The following is a 16033-nucleotide window of genomic DNA, read 5'->3' on the forward strand; positions in this document are numbered from 1 at the left end:
TTACACTGGCACTTCTTAGATGGATAGAATATGTGAGCAGGCGAGAGGAAGATGAATCAGTCAGAAAAGTTCTTGACTGAAAAGGGCCGATGGGACAACTGTCGACAACGATGGGCTGTTGTAGTTAGGTATGGAGGATAGTTGCCAAGGACAGTGGCGAATGGAGGATTGTTCTGTGATACCACTGATGATGATGAAATAAATCTCACGTAGTTGTTAGATTTTGCATTTCAGTAGATCGAGTACGTTATTGACCGTGATCATTAGTCTACCTTATCATTGTTTTTATCTAAAGCAAAAAAAAGTATAGTTCAAACTGTCATAACATTTAAAAAATATGAATCTGTCTATAGAAGTACACATTCTTATTAATATTTTATAATTTACTTTTGAGGAGTTCTGTGATGACGTACTTATTCAAATTCTACATTTTTCAGATATTGCAGTTACCGTTTGGGCTAGACCAGATTTTATAAATGCTCTAACTAATGTTTCCCAAAAGGTACAAGAGTCCCTGGTTGTACTAGAAGAATTTTGGAAGATCCCGTTTCCATTGCCGAAGTTAGATATATTCGCTTTACCGACATACCAAGCTACCAGACCAGCAGACAGCTGGGGTGTTCTACTTTTTAAGTAAGTTGTAAAAGATCATGGATATAAAATATTTCCTTCTCATTCCTTGAACCTTTGTCATGGTGACACACTCTAAATATTATTGGCTGCTTGCTTTTTTTATAGAATATCATGTTGTATATAAATAATAAAGCGTTCTATGTATGTAGTAGTGTGGTAGAAGTCAGTGAAGAAAACCGACTGTCCCTAAATACAAAAAAGACACAATTTATGGTAATTACAAAAGCCCAATAGCGCCAAGAAAACATAACAATACATGGAGAACAAATTAAAAAAGTTGAAAAGTATAAATATCTGGGTATAATAATTAACGAAAATAATGAGTACACAGAAGAGATTAAGGCAAGATAGGACAGGCAAGAAATTCTTTCATCATCATCATCATCAGTGGTGCTACAGCTCTAGTTGAGCCTTGACCTTCCCCAGTCTATTTCGCCAGTCGTTTCTGTTCATCGCCAACCGTTGCCAATTTGCCGCGCCGATTTTCCTTGCGTCCTCGTCCACACCGTCCCTCCATCTCAGTCGTGGTCTGCCTCTACTCCTATTTCCCACTGGGACCGATAATAGAGTTCGTCTGGGTGGGTAATTTTCATTTGCTCTTGACACATGTCCAGCCCATCTAAGCCTACCTATTTTTATGAAGGATATTACATCTCTACCATTTATTATATTTTTATACTTCTCGTACAATTCGAAATTATATCGCCTTCTCCAAATACCATTCTCACAGAATGCGCCCATTATTCTTCTTAGTATCTTCCTTTCGAAGACGAGCAGAAGATTTGCGTCTGTTTTGGAGATGGTCCATGTTTCTGACCCATATGTCAGCACTGGTAGGATGAGTGTTCTATATATTATTAGTTTGGTTTTCTGGCTTAAATTTCTGTTTTTTAGCTGCTTGCTTAGTCCAAAATAACATTTGTTTGCTAGCAGTACCCTCCGTTTTACTTCTTCAGATGTGTCATTATCGTTTGTTATGAGAGAACCCAAATATGTAAACTTATTTACTACCTCAAAATTATATTGGTCTATACTGAAGTTTTCTTCGGCGTTTCTAGCTCTATCTCTGTTATTTGGAATAGATGCTAACATTTTGGTTTTTTCCTCGTTTATTTTAAGGCCCATATTTTGTGCGGCTGTCAAGAAGGTGGAAGTCATCTCTTTAAGTCCTCGTGTAGTACGTGCGATCAAATCCAGATCGTCAGCGTAAGCCATAATCTGCGTTGATTTATTAAAGATTTTTCCCCTATTGTGTAACTCGGCATCTCTTATAGTCTTTTCTAACGCTATATTAAAGAGAAGGCACGCCAGCGCGTCTCCCTGCCTTAATCCTGCATATGTTTCAAACGCTTGTGACATATCGCCTTGTATTTGCACTCTGCAGATCACTTTACTCATAGTTGTTTTTACGAGCCTTATTAATTTATGGGGAATGTTAAGTTCATTCATGGCTTCGTATAATTTACCTCTTAGGACGCTATCATACGCTGACTTAAAGTCCACAAAGAGATGGAACGTGTCAATATTAAATTCATTGGTTTTTTCTAAGATTTGACGTAGCACAAAAATCTGGTCAATTGTTGACCTTTGAGAAATTCTTTCAACAAACTGAAAAAAGTACTCTGCAGCAGGGACATTTTAATTTCTTTAAAGATAAGACTTCTGAGATGCTACGTGTTCTCCGTATTATTTTATGGGTTGGAGACCTGGACATTAACGAAAGATGTTTCGGAGAGATTAGAAGCCTTCGTGTTATGGGCCTACAGAAGGATATTAAGAATAAGTTGGGTGGATAGAGTCACGAATGTCGAGGTGTTGGGAGGAATGAAAAAAGATTAAGAGGTTTTTTTAAATACAATTAAAGTCAGAAAATTGCAATATCTGGGACATGTCATGAGGGGCGAGCGTTATAACTTGTTGCAAATAATAATGCAAGGAAGATTACAGGGTAGAAGGAGTCGCGGAAGAAAACGCATCTTCTGGTCAAACAATTTGAGAGCTTGGTTTAACTGCACTTCTGCTGACCTCTTTAGAGCAGCGGTATCTAAAGTGCAAATTGCCATGATGGTTGCCAACCTTCTTAGAGGAGATGACACATAAAGAAGAAGATGTTTGTAGTCCATATTGCGATGGATTTCCTACAATTATTACGTTACAAGTTTTATGCAGTGATAGTTTAGTTGATAGTACAAGTTTACAGGAGAGACCAAAGATATATTTTTGCTGCTTATTTATTTTAAATTGATATTTTAGTTACCATTATAATTTAACTAACTAAACGTTTTGTTTAGAGAAAGCGAACTAGTTAGCCATGATTCCTGTCATATAATCCATGAGCTGGTGTACCAATGGTTGGGTGCTTTGGCGACTCCATTTTGGTGGAGCGATGCCCATATTAACAATGCATTAGTAAGATACGTCACAGCGTACACTACATTAAAGGTAAGTTACACAGAGTGCGTTTTAAGTTTGGAACGCCTCAATTGTCTCGGAAACGACGGGCACGATTTATACAAATTTTGGTTTGTGGCGATTTTGTAATACGGCTGATCGTATGGTAGTATTTAATTTTTTTTTTTAGATTTTATGTTTTTCTGAAAATAAAATGAACTTCGTTGTTTTAAATAGACCAAACTAGCTCGATGTCATCATTTAGGTGTTATAGATAAATTTATGTTATACCTACCCAACTTAAGAAATGACTGCAACAATAAAAATGTGACGTTTCTTCTTCTTTCCATTCCTCTTCTATTGGAGATTGAATATCGTGAAGGCTATTCGAACTTTGTATCCAAACAGTTCATTTGTGATGTAAATGTAATGTATTATCAGTGAAACGTTAAAAAAATATGACACAATAAAAACATTTTAAAGATTTTACAACGAATATTACAAAATGGCTGCATATTATGAATTTTAAATTTAGACTTACCGGGCACTTATGGATCAATTACCAACGAAACAACCAAAATAATATTTTTTTCATGTTTTTAACAAAACAAAATAACATTTCCTCTAACTTAACCATTTTTTTTTAACTTAAAACATGTTCTTAATAAAACTAAATTGTGTAGATAAATTAACGCGCCACCTTCTCAGGTTGAACGTTCCTTCAGAAGTATCGCTCCTAATACGTGTACGTCAAATCTCCCAAGCAGCGTCTACACCAGGTGAACACAAAGCCATACTCTTGACAAGGACTACAGTCCAACAAATATTAAATGAAACCATAAATCACAAATCACGCGTCACAAGTGTTCAGAAGTAGCTGAAATCACGTGTCTATCATGCATCCTCGGAAATTTTAAATTCGATAATTGGCGGTGCGTAAGCAAATATGCGTTTCCTTGCTGGTCACTTTACATTGTAACAATATAATATTATATTTCTGCATATAATAATAAAAATAATACATTAGATCTAGTTTATAAAATAAGTTTTTATTCGCATTAATAATGTGAAGAAGTCGACTTATACCTAAAGATGTAAAATACTCAAATTAGTATATTCTTTTAATTTCAAAACGATGTTTAATTATTTATTCTGTCAATAGAACGGGTGCTAGCAACCGCAGATATTTGTTTATTTTGTATGTCCATGTATGTCTTTTAAAAACATGCCAAAACGTGTTTATTTGGAAGAAGTTATAGATCGAGTCAAGCATGACATAAATCATATTGTTACAAATACAATACTCCCCGCAATTAATTCTACGTATTGCGTTTACGGCAGTATACAGAACGAAACGCAATTATCGAGATTCAAAGTTTATGTCTGAGAAAAATTTAATTCTCTTGACAAATAACCGAGAAGCCTATTGAATAACGAAATTAATCAATGTCCTGACATTATGTCGAAAGGTGTTTACACAGCAAAATAAAGACACAACAGTTGAATCAACAGCTGAATCAGCATATTGCCGCAACTACACAAAGAAGAAAATACTTTCATTTTATAAGCGTCTATAAAAACTAAACATTCCGTCAAAGGAAGAACTGGAATATAAAGTAAACGTTTAACTTGTATGGTATGGAACAGGAATTATTTTCTGTTATAAGTGTTCCTAGGTAAGTGTACATTTTTACTCTTTCGATCGGCTGGCCCTCTACTATCAAGATTTTTTCGTTAGTATTATGGTTGTTTTTACAAATTTTCATAAACTTCGTCTTTTTGGTATTGAGCGAGAGTCCGTACTCCCTACTACACATTACTATTTTACTAATGAGTACTTCCAGGTTTTGTAAACTATCGGCTATTATTACTGTATCATCTGCATATCTGATGTTGTTAACTAAGACTCCATTTACTCTTATGCCGACTATTTCATCTTCCAGAGTTTCTTGAATTACCTCTTCAGAATAAGCATTAAATAATAGAGGTGATAGTATGCAGCCTTGTCTGACTCCTCTCTTTATTTCCATTTCTTCAGATGTCTCTTTTCCAATTCGTACTATTGCTCGCTGATTGTAATAAAGGTTTGTTAAATGTCTTTCATCTAGGTTTTTATTTTTTAGAATTTCCTTGAGTCGGTCATGTTTTACTTTATCAGACGCTTTATTGTAGTCTATAAAACAGACGTCAAACATCTCTGCATCAATACGTTGAAGGAGAATAATGCCTCTCTGGTACCCATACCATTGCGGAACCCATATTGTGTGTCACTAATATCCAACTCCAGTTTAGAGTAAATTCTGGCGTGGATAATTTTCAACAGAATTTTCAAGGTATGTGACATTAAGCTTTTGGTTCGATAGTCACTGCACTCTTTGGCATTCACTTTCTTTGACAAACACACAAATGCTGATGTTAATATTTCTCTAGGGATGATTCCCGTAGTATAGATAACGTTGAACAGTTCTACTATTATGTCCAGGTTTTTCTCGTTGACCAACTTTAATAGCTCGCTTGGTAATTCATCTGGACCAGCAGATTTATTGGTTTTCATTGAGTTTAATGTCTGACTAACCTCTGATTTCGTTATCTCTGGGCCTACATCTCCTGTTTGGCTATCTACAGATGTACTAGCTTCTCTCTGGTCATGAAATAATTCCTCGATGTACTCTTTCCATCGTCGTAGTTTTTGTTCTATCTTCAATATAATATTTCCATTTTTGTCGAGCAATATATTCGAGGTTCTTCTACTTTCTACTCCGGCTAGTTCTTTGACTTTTTTATGTAGATTAAAGTTGTCATATCTGCTTTGCAGTTCTTCTATTTCTTTACATTTTTCAGAGAAGTAGGTTTCTTTAGCTTCCCTAATTTTATTTCTTATTTGGTTTTGAAGCTGTTTAAAGAAAGAAGTAAAGAGATAAGGAGAGTAATATATTGAAAGAAGAGCAAGAAAAACTAAGAAGATGGAATTCCTGAATGAGACCGAGTATGTTTTAGATTATATTGATATATTAGATGTTCGTTTGTAATACTCCATTTAACGTTTTTTATAAAAATATTGCTTTTAATTATGTGTTCTTAATGTGCCATACGCTAAATAAAAAATAAATTTTCCGCTACTGATACGCTTCTTCGCAAAACCCATAAGGACAGCTTATTATAATTATACGATAACTTACGTTACTTTACGGTTACTTACGATATCACTATGACTCATTTCATTATTTCTTTGCTGGAGTATACCAACTTAAGAATATTTATTTGCCTATTCGGTAGGTGATATGAATTGCCAATCTCTGAATAATTGTAATATTGAGAGTACGGATTCTTATTGGGGATTCTTATCGCAACAAACATTTTATTAATTTATTAACGTGACGAAACGTTACAATTTCTCGAATTATTTTTCACTCTAGGTTAGGATGAGTAGGAGTAGTAATAAAAAGCGCCAATAAAGAAAACAAATTAACATTCCCATTGACCTTTATATAATCTAAAACACTAACCTTCTATTATGTTTCAGATGCACGATTGTGATTCGTATAATAATTGGCCGATGACAATACTGTACTCCAATTATTACGAATTTAGCAAAAGGTATCCTCATGGTAAAAGCACAGCAATCAAGCAAGATTCATCTTCAGCCAAAACGGAACTGGTATTTAGAATGCTAAACTACACGTTAGGAGAAAGCACATTTGTACACGGCATGCAACGATTTATGTTGGATAGGTAATGTGACAATTAAAAACACCACTCGAATATTAGTCTAGGCGTCAGAGATTTGATCACTAAAATTGATAACGAACAAGCTGAATTTTGCCAAGAATATCAATTTTGGGACCCCATAAACAATGCAAAAAAGTTTACCAGGTTTACCCCAGGGTTTCCCCCTAAAAGGGAAAAAAAATGTTTCAAATAAAAAATGTAGCTGAGCTGAGATGATTTTTAACCAAAAAGGTTAATTAGCGCTTTTTGTGTAAAATGAACTGTTCTCGCAGAAATGACGCTTGAAGCGACCGGCGATTTCGAATGTCAGTTGATAGATATGTCAGATAAATTGTATTGATCTCACAAAAATCATAAAAATTGGCAAAAATCGCGACGCGTTTATTTTTTTAAAGCCTTTATAAAACTTAGTTTTATGCGGCAAAATACAAAAAACGCATCTTGATTTTTGCCGATACTCGGATCAAAGATATCGAATTTTTACCGTCGAGATGATACAAATTTTAATGAAAATTGATTTTGCGTGCGTAACTGACATTCAAAATCGTCGATCGCTTCAAGCGTTGTTTCTGAGAAAACGGTTTGTTTTACACAAAAAGGGCTAAGAAACATTTTTATTAAAATTACCTGAGCTACATTTTTTATTGGAAATATTTTTTTCTATGGCGTACAAATAAGGGGGCTTTTAAGAGAAAGCCCGAAAGTAAATGTGGCAAACTGTTTTGCATATTTTTTGGTGTCCCAAAATTAATATTCTCGGCAAAATTCAGCTTGTTCGTACGATTTTTAGAAGTTCATTGGCATTTTCGCCTTTGACGACTGGAGTATAAGAAAATAGTTAAGATCATATTAGCTTGATGAAGAGTTAAAAATAACACAACTAACAGTAATAAAAGGTTTACAGTTTTCAATGAACCGTTTCAGAGCAACATTTGTTTCTGACTTTGACAATAACTGTTACTTACCTTTACTATTAACCCACGATTAAACCTCTAATTTTAGAAACCCTAATAATATATTGCATGTATTTTAAAGTGAATATTTTGATTATCGCTATATATTTTGTATAAAAATATGTGTTTGTTCAGTCGCAACTTAAACCCCTTAATTTGTAATCACATTAATCTTAACTTCCTAATTTCACTTATAGAATTGTGATATAAATATATAATTTAATTTAATACAGAAATTATTTTGTACTTTCCGGTACAAATTAGATCAATTGCGAAATTGTGTGTCAATAATTTCATAGTGACAATTATGTTGTAAGCATAGATCGGTCAAGGTACAAGGCAATGGCCTTTTTGAAGAATTGTTATTTTATTTGTGAGCTTATTAATTGGGGTTGCAGTCTTTCGAGTTTGTAGTTTAACAGAATATTTAACTTAGTAAAGTACGTAAGTTAGTTTGAAGTTACGTTGGGTGTATTTATTTATTAGCTTACAATAAACTATTTACTACACGACTTCGAATTAATTCACATCGTCGATCGAGAAGTTCGGGCATAGGACATTCGAAATGAAATTCGAATTATATTATATTCAAATTTATACGGTGTTTGTTAGTTTTTTTTTGCAAACTATTGGTATAATTTATTATTTTCTTACCACCAGACCCATTATTCTTCTCTACGTGAGTCTTGGGCAAAAATAAATTTGGTAAAGACATCTCCTAGATATTTGCAGACCAGATAACCAATAACAGCCAACCAATAGAAAAAGGAGGTAATCTCCTAATATTGACAGCAGAAGTTATATGCGCTATAAAAGAAAAAAGTGCAACAAAACTCCTAGATAAGGCTCTGCAATAGGAGAACACTTCAACAGCTCAGCGAAACAGCAGTTAACAAATTAACGTGCTTCTTTAATAACATGCACGAAATATGAGCAGTCCCACAGAACTTTCTAACTACTAGGTACATACACAGCCCTCTCCAAAAGAAGTATAAAAAGAAAATTTGAGAACAATAAAATGATACGCCTAATAAGTCACGCTGCAGAAATATTTATGCAGATTATTCACAACAGAATTTATAGTAAATGCGATATATGTCTTAGTCGATCCCAGTACATAACTTTTGTAAAATTAATTTTAGCGGCCCAATTGTGTATTTGTGTATTTTTCTTTTTGTATTTAAATACGAGGCATGTTTTTTAAGTAAGTACCGTGTTGCAATTCCGCCGCCGCAGCGCTACGGTCGGCGTTCCGCGCATGAGCGCTGGTTACCTACATCTCTTGTCTACGCACTGACGCCATTACAGTCTGATTCTTCATTGTATACTTGTTTACTCCAGTTTTTAAGATGCCTCCAACAATCGTGAGTCACGCTGATTGTGAAGTACCAGCTGTTATACGATTTCTTAGTGCTAAAGGCGTAAAACCGATCGATATTCATCGTGAGATCGTTGAAGTTTACGGACAAAACATTATGAGTGATGGAATGGTAAGGAAATGGGTAAGAGCATTTAAAGATGGCCGCACAAATGTGCATGATGAAGAACGGAGTGGGCGTCCTTCGGTCGTTAATGAAAATTTGGTGCAGAAAGTGGACGAAAAGGTGAGAGAAAACAGACGCTTTACAATTTCATCATTGTCCGACTGCTTTCCTCAGTATTCTCGTACTGTTTTGTATCGCATTGTTACCGAGAACTTGAATTACCGGAAATTGTGTTCACGTTGGGTTCCAAAAATGTTGACGGATTTGCACAAAACCCAACGTTTAGGCAGTGCATTGACTTTCCTTGAGCGGTACCACAGTGAAGGTGAAGATTTTTTAGACCAAATTGTTACTGGTGACGAAACGTTGGTGGCCTACGTCACACCAGAATCCACCAAAAGAGTGAAGTTTAAGCAAACAATTTCTGCCCGGAAAATCATGTGCACAGTTTTTTGGGACAGAAAAGGAGTATTGCTAGTGGAGTTTCTGCCTCGTAATGAGACAATCAATGCAGCGTCTTATTGTGAGACATTGAAAAATCTGCGTCGTGCAATCCAGAACAAAAGACGTGGCAAGTTGAGTAAGGGTATCGTTTTGCTGCATGACAATGCCCGTCCACATGTGGCTAATCAGACCAAAGATCTCATCAAATCATTTAAATGGGAAACTCTAGATCATCCTCCATCTAGCCCTGATCTGGCGCCCAGCAACTACCATTTGTTCCAGCACTTGAAGAAATACCTGAGCGGTCAGCGTCTTCAAGACGATAACGAAGTCAAAACATTTGTGATGCAGTGGTTAACAAGTCAGGCGGCAGAATTTTATCAGGAGGGTATTCAAAAACTGGTGCCACGTTATGACAAGTGCCTCAATATTCACGAAAATTATGTAGAAAAGTAGATTAAGGTACAGGCTTTCATGTAAAAATAAAATTATTGCCATATCTTTGCACGTCTTTTTTTAATTCCAAAATGGTACTAACTTAAAAAACACGCCTCGTATTTTTATTTATAAGATTTCAGAAAACCAGGCATAGGTATTATGTGTTTGTACAATTTTTGTATCCTGCTATAGTGTGATAAAGGATTGATATACCTACGCCAGCGATGATGAAAATCATTTAAAAATACAACTTATGTATAACTTTCTTTTTGTTATATTTCAGGCAATACAAAACATTCTTTGGTGATGATATCTGGCTCAGTTTAACAGAACAAGCGAGATTTGATAAAAAATTGCCGCAACCTATAACTATAAATGAAATAGCAGCCTCGTGGATCACTAAAGATAGACTTCCAGTGGTAACAGTCATAAGGAACTACGAGGAGAAAACAGCAAATTTAAGCCAGGTAAACAGTTTAAATATACTGAGTGGCAAAAAAAGGTATACACCTACGCATCTTTATTAGATGTCATTAATTTTTTACTTATTGACTTATCCTGATGAACAAATAGTGATACAATTCTCAGGTTTATCTGTTAAGTTTTTTTTGCCTGCGTGAATTGTTTGGTGATAAAGAAGCATTTAGTTTGCGTAATCAATTTGCGTGAATTTACGGTGTTGGTTAAAATTTCGTGTAGGTTATTGAGTAGCCTTTTTTGAAGCTAAGTGACTTTGAGAGAGGTTGAATTGTCGGGATGCAAGAAGTTGGTCTATGGCTTAGTATACAGTGTGAACGAGCGTGGACTCAGCAAGGCCGAGGACAGCGGGCGGGGAGTCACAAATGGATCACAGAGCGACAAAATCCTGCGAGATTTTTTGATCATTTGCCTGGCCCTTGTAGTGACGCGAATGATAATTTTAAGCCCGATGCAATATTTCGCTGTGAAACGTTTAATATTTACAAGAGGAAATTTAACCAGAAGATTTAATGCGGCGAATAAAATTCATTTGCTATTTAACATTTTATGAACATTCCGAGATGAAGATGTCGACAATATTATTTTAAAAAATTGATTTATTGCGCGAGTCTTATAATAAAGACGTCAGTGAAGAATTGATAGATGAAATTTTTGTTTTAAAAGCGATATACAAAGATAATATTGGTGAATATCAACTTTCTCCAAAGGATTTACTTAATAAAATTAAACATCTCAAATTGGAATCAGCCGAATGTGGCACTGACCACCGATTAATAATTTCACAAATGAGGTTTCCCTAGACGTTGAACACCCAAACTAGAAGGAAAGAACACGAAGAAGACCAAGAAGAAAATGAACAGAAAGAAGAAGAAATGAAGTTCAACATAAATTAACTTCAAGAGGAATCCATAAGGGACCTATACCAGAGAAGACTGGACCAGAAGTTACAGGATTTCGGTTTCAGAAACGTCAAAGAAACGTACGAGCACGTCAAACACAGCATAAAAAAGGCGGCATTAGAAGCTTTGGGGAAACTTGAGAAAAGAAATACCTAACACAAAGTAAAAATAAACAAAGAAACCAAAAAATGTATTGAGGAGAAGAAAATTCTATATATGAAAAGTATGAGCACCCAATCCTCAGAAGACACACAGAAGTACAAAGAGAAAAACAGAGAAGTAAAACGAAGAAGGGCAAAAGAAAAGAATGAAGAATGGGAAGAAACATGTGCACAAATTGAACAATACATAGGAGGAACAAGGAATTCGGAATCCTGTAAAATACTGAAATCTTTAAGGAAGAATAACAACGAAAAGATCCAAATACAATACATATCGGAAAAAGAGTGGGAAGACTACTATAAAGAACTACTCATAGAAAATCACCCAGATTTCATAGTGACAGACACAGAACAGGAACAACAACAAAATCAGAATGAAGAACAGATTGAGATAACATTAATCGAAGTAAAGAATGCCATAAAGACTTTAAAAAACAAAAAATCAGGGGGGCCAGGAGGAATCTTTAATGAACTAATTAAGTACGGAACGGACAAACTACACAGAATTATACACGAAATGTTCAGTAACGCTATAAACCTGAACGAAATACCATAAGAATGGTCCAAAGCATATATAACCTCGATACATAAAAAGGGAGATAAGAAGAAATGCGGGAACTACAGAAGCATCAGTGTGATAGCATGTATGTGCAGGTTATATGGAAAAATACTGAAAGAAAAACTGGAAAAATCTATCTCAAACAAAATCGGAGAAGATCAGGCGGGGTTCACGGCAGGAATATCTTGCATAGACCACATTTATACACTCCAACAATTAATTGAAAAAAAAAATGGCAAAAAATAGACCAGTACACATGGCATTGATAGATTTAAAAAAGACATATGACACGGTCCCCAGAAAACAACTATGGAACACGATGAAGGAAATCGGAATAACTCAGAGGTTAATAGAAGCCGTAAAACACCTTTACACCAACAACAAGGTAAGAGTTAAAACCGGCAATAAATTACTCCAACGAATTTAAGACCACAAAAGGTTTATTGCTGGGATGCTCTACATCTCCGACACTGTTCAAGATATTCCTCTAACAAATATTAAAACCATGGAAAAGGAAATGTGAAGGGATGGGAATACCAATCCGGGACAACTTCTTGTACACATTAAGCTTTGCAGATGACCAAGTGGTAACGGCTCAAGATGAAGATCTGTGCTATATGCTCCGAAAATTAGAAAAGGAATACACAAAAAATGGACTGGAAATAAATCTAGAAAAGACCAAGTATTTAACAACAGAGCAAGAACCAGTGAGAAACTTGGAAATGGACGATAATAGGGAAATTAACGGCACTGACAAATTCAAATATTTAGGATTCATACTCTCAAAAAATGGAACCACCGAGCAAGAGATAACCAGCAGATTAGCACAGACAAGAACATGTATTAAACAAATGAACGGGGTACTGTAGGATAGACAGATTACCAGAAATAAAAAGAAGAGAGTTTATAACACCTTGGTACGCAGTATAATGACCTATGGAGCAGAGAATCGGGTAATAAATAAACGAAACAGGTCCAAAATCACAGCAACTGAAATGGAGTTCATGAGAAGAAGCTGCAGAGTGACAAAAATGGATCGCATCAGAAATGAGGAGATAAAACGAAGAATGGCAGTAGAACAAGACATACTCAGCTACATCGAAGAAAAACGTTTAATTTGGTATGGACATGTGAGAAGAACAGATCATACAAGGTGTATAGCAAGGATTTCGGATTGGAGCCCAATAGGAAGGAGGAAAAGAGGTAGACCCCGAAGATCATGGAGGGATGAAGTGGACGAGGCCATGGAAAGACGAGACCTTAGAGATGGAGAATGGCAGAACAGAAAGAACTGGAGACGTTGGCTGAAAGAAAGAAGGCAGCGACAGCTGTAAAAATCCTTGTATAGATAGATAGATAGAAATTGGAATCACTATTTCCTAACATCGTTATTGCATCAAGAATATTTTGTGCATTGTCGGTGACAGTCGTAAAAGCGGAAAGATCATTTAGTTGTCTGCCTCGCATAAAAAATGCTGAGATCTACAATGAAGCTGGATCAGTTAACTGGCCTAGCGACTTTGTACATTGAGCATGATTTGGTAAAATCAAGCGATTTTTCGAAAATATTAGACATTTTGGTAATCAGAAATCTCTAAAAGCACCTATATTTATAGATATTTTGACAACTATAAGTCTAATCAAAATTTAATAAATTTTATATTTCAAATGTTAATTATTATTTATTATTGATAATTTTATTTCTATAACAATTAGACAATTTTTTTGTTCTTCACTTTTTGCCGGGAGTCCGATCTTCACTTCTTACCGGAACCCACTCATCCCTCTCGGCGGCCCTGAGTATGGCATAGGTTTGATTTGATGGTAATCACGTCTGTATTAGTCCACGCGACGCCACTGATAGTACAAATAGAGAAAGCATTTGCAAATTATCAGGTCTTATTGAAAACATAAAAGGTGTATTATCTCACATTCATTTACGAAGGACTTATGACAGTTTGATTTTTACTAACACACATATAAGTTTATATTCATTGCGGTTTTATTTTGAATATGTCATGAAATGTTTAATATAAACAAGTTATCTATACAAGAATTTTTCTGTGTAAAGTCGCTTTTATCTTCTGAAGTTATGCCGACAAGTTTTTTACATACAATATTACATACTATTCGGTCATAAAAGAACTGAGTGTTATCAAAAAGTAATAAATAGTACAACTATTTTAATATGTTATTTGTCACCTTGCGGTAATAATCGTTATAAACTGCAAGCCGATGGCAGATTTTTAATGGGTCTTTTGACCCAATACGAATCATAAATAAAACAATACTACAGTATGTATTGACAACTTTAGAAACTACGCCGTCAATTCTTATCAGTACAGGTGAGTCACAGGTAAGATAATCTTACCTGGCGTAAGAGAGCTGGAGTTTACTATTAAAATAAAGTTTTAAAAAACCCCGTCGATGGTACACTCGCGATCATAAAATCCAGGTCATCAGGGTCTTTTATTGTTTTTATTGAAAAAAAAAACAGAAAACAAATCAAATTGTTGATAAAACAGAAATACGAAAAAAAAATAGAAAATACAGAACGTGGTAAAAAATCAGTGAAATTTCAATGACCAATATCGTGTATTGCCTCCCTTTGCTTTAATAACCTCTTGCAGACGACGGGGCATACTCTCAATTTTTCTCCGGATTACATGTTGTGGTATGTTATTCCACTCTCTGACTAACAGATCCTTAAGCTCCTGTGGAGGAGGTGTATGGGTTTGAATACGTTGTTTTAAATCGTCCCAGAGATGTTGGATGGGATTCAGGTCCGGAGACCTAGCTGGCCAGGCTACCCTCGTAATTCCAACTTCGTCCAAGTATTACATACTGATCCTGGCAACGTGCGGTCGCACGTTGTCCTGCATAAAAACGGCGTTTTCTCCAAGCCCTGCCATGTTGGGCATAACATGTTCTTCCGGAATCTCCGTAATGTACCCTCGTGCAGTTAGGGACCCATTTTCGATGAAGGGTAATTCTGTGTGGAAGTCGGAAGATATACCTCCCCAAGCCATGACCGAGCCTCCACCAAATGGCATTCTTGGAGCAATGCAAGATTGTGAAAATCGTTCACCGGTTCTCCTCCAAACTCTTACACGTCCATCGGATCCAGTTAGGCAGAAACGGGATTCATCTGAGAATAACACTTTGCTACAATCGTTAATTCCCCAATGCGCATATTGTCGAGCAAAAGCTAGTCGTGCAACTCGAGGCACCCGGCGAAGTGGCGGTCCTCTAGCCATTACCCAAGAAGATAGTCAAGAGGAACGAAGTATTCTTCTGACTGTTGCAACACTAAAATTGATTTCGTACTTCCTCTAGACGATTTTGATGCATAACCGCAGTTGAGGTCCGGTTTCGTAAAGCCTGAAACGCAAGGAAACGGTCATCTAGTGCCTTGGTCGTTCTTCTTCGTCCAGAGCCAGGTCGCCTGGTTAGCAAACTTGCCTCCTGAAAGCGTTGAAGCACTCGTTGAACCGTAAAAAGGCTTACGCCAACAGTTCTTGCGATTTGCCGTTGAGTGTGACCGTCTTCCACAAGTGCAACAATTTGTGCCGTTTCAACAACAGTCAAAGGCATTTTTGTCAAAAAATAAACACTAATAATGGCACTAATAAACACTAACGGTGGCAATAATAAACGTTTGTCCGTTGCACTTGAACAGAAAGTCGAAGTACAAACGAGACATTTAAAACAAGCGGAGTTATAAGTAGCGTTCGTTTTGGGATATGTGCATTTTACCGCGAAATCGGCACTATTGGAATTCTTTGTTACAAAGGAAATCGCAACAATTCTCAGAAACATGCATTAATTTGTATTTGTGTTATTATTATTTACGATAAAGCTC

The 16033-nt window shown here is 35.8% G+C and overlaps 2 protein-coding genes across 2 annotated transcripts in view; one reads left to right on the top strand and one right to left on the bottom strand.

The window, feature by feature from the left end:
* Positions 1 to 16033, top strand: part of LOC140443302 (aminopeptidase N) — a 106778-nt gene that overhangs the window by 72351 nt on the left and 18394 nt on the right. The window contains exons 7-10 of the mRNA XM_072534486.1: positions 438 to 633; positions 2925 to 3075; positions 6548 to 6756; positions 10356 to 10539. Coding sequence (XP_072390587.1) covers positions 438 to 633; positions 2925 to 3075; positions 6548 to 6756; positions 10356 to 10539 — 740 coding nt within the window. The remainder of the gene's footprint in view (positions 1 to 437; positions 634 to 2924; positions 3076 to 6547; positions 6757 to 10355; positions 10540 to 16033) is intronic.
* The window catches only part of LOC140443301 (uncharacterized), a 151319-nt gene that overhangs the window by 63782 nt on the left and 71504 nt on the right, over positions 1 to 16033 (bottom strand). The window lies entirely within an intron of this gene.

The sequence above is a fragment of the Diabrotica undecimpunctata genome, chromosome 6 (assembly GCF_040954645.1).
Source record: "Diabrotica undecimpunctata isolate CICGRU chromosome 6, icDiaUnde3, whole genome shotgun sequence".
Lineage (NCBI taxonomy): Eukaryota > Metazoa > Arthropoda > Insecta > Coleoptera > Chrysomelidae > Diabrotica > Diabrotica undecimpunctata.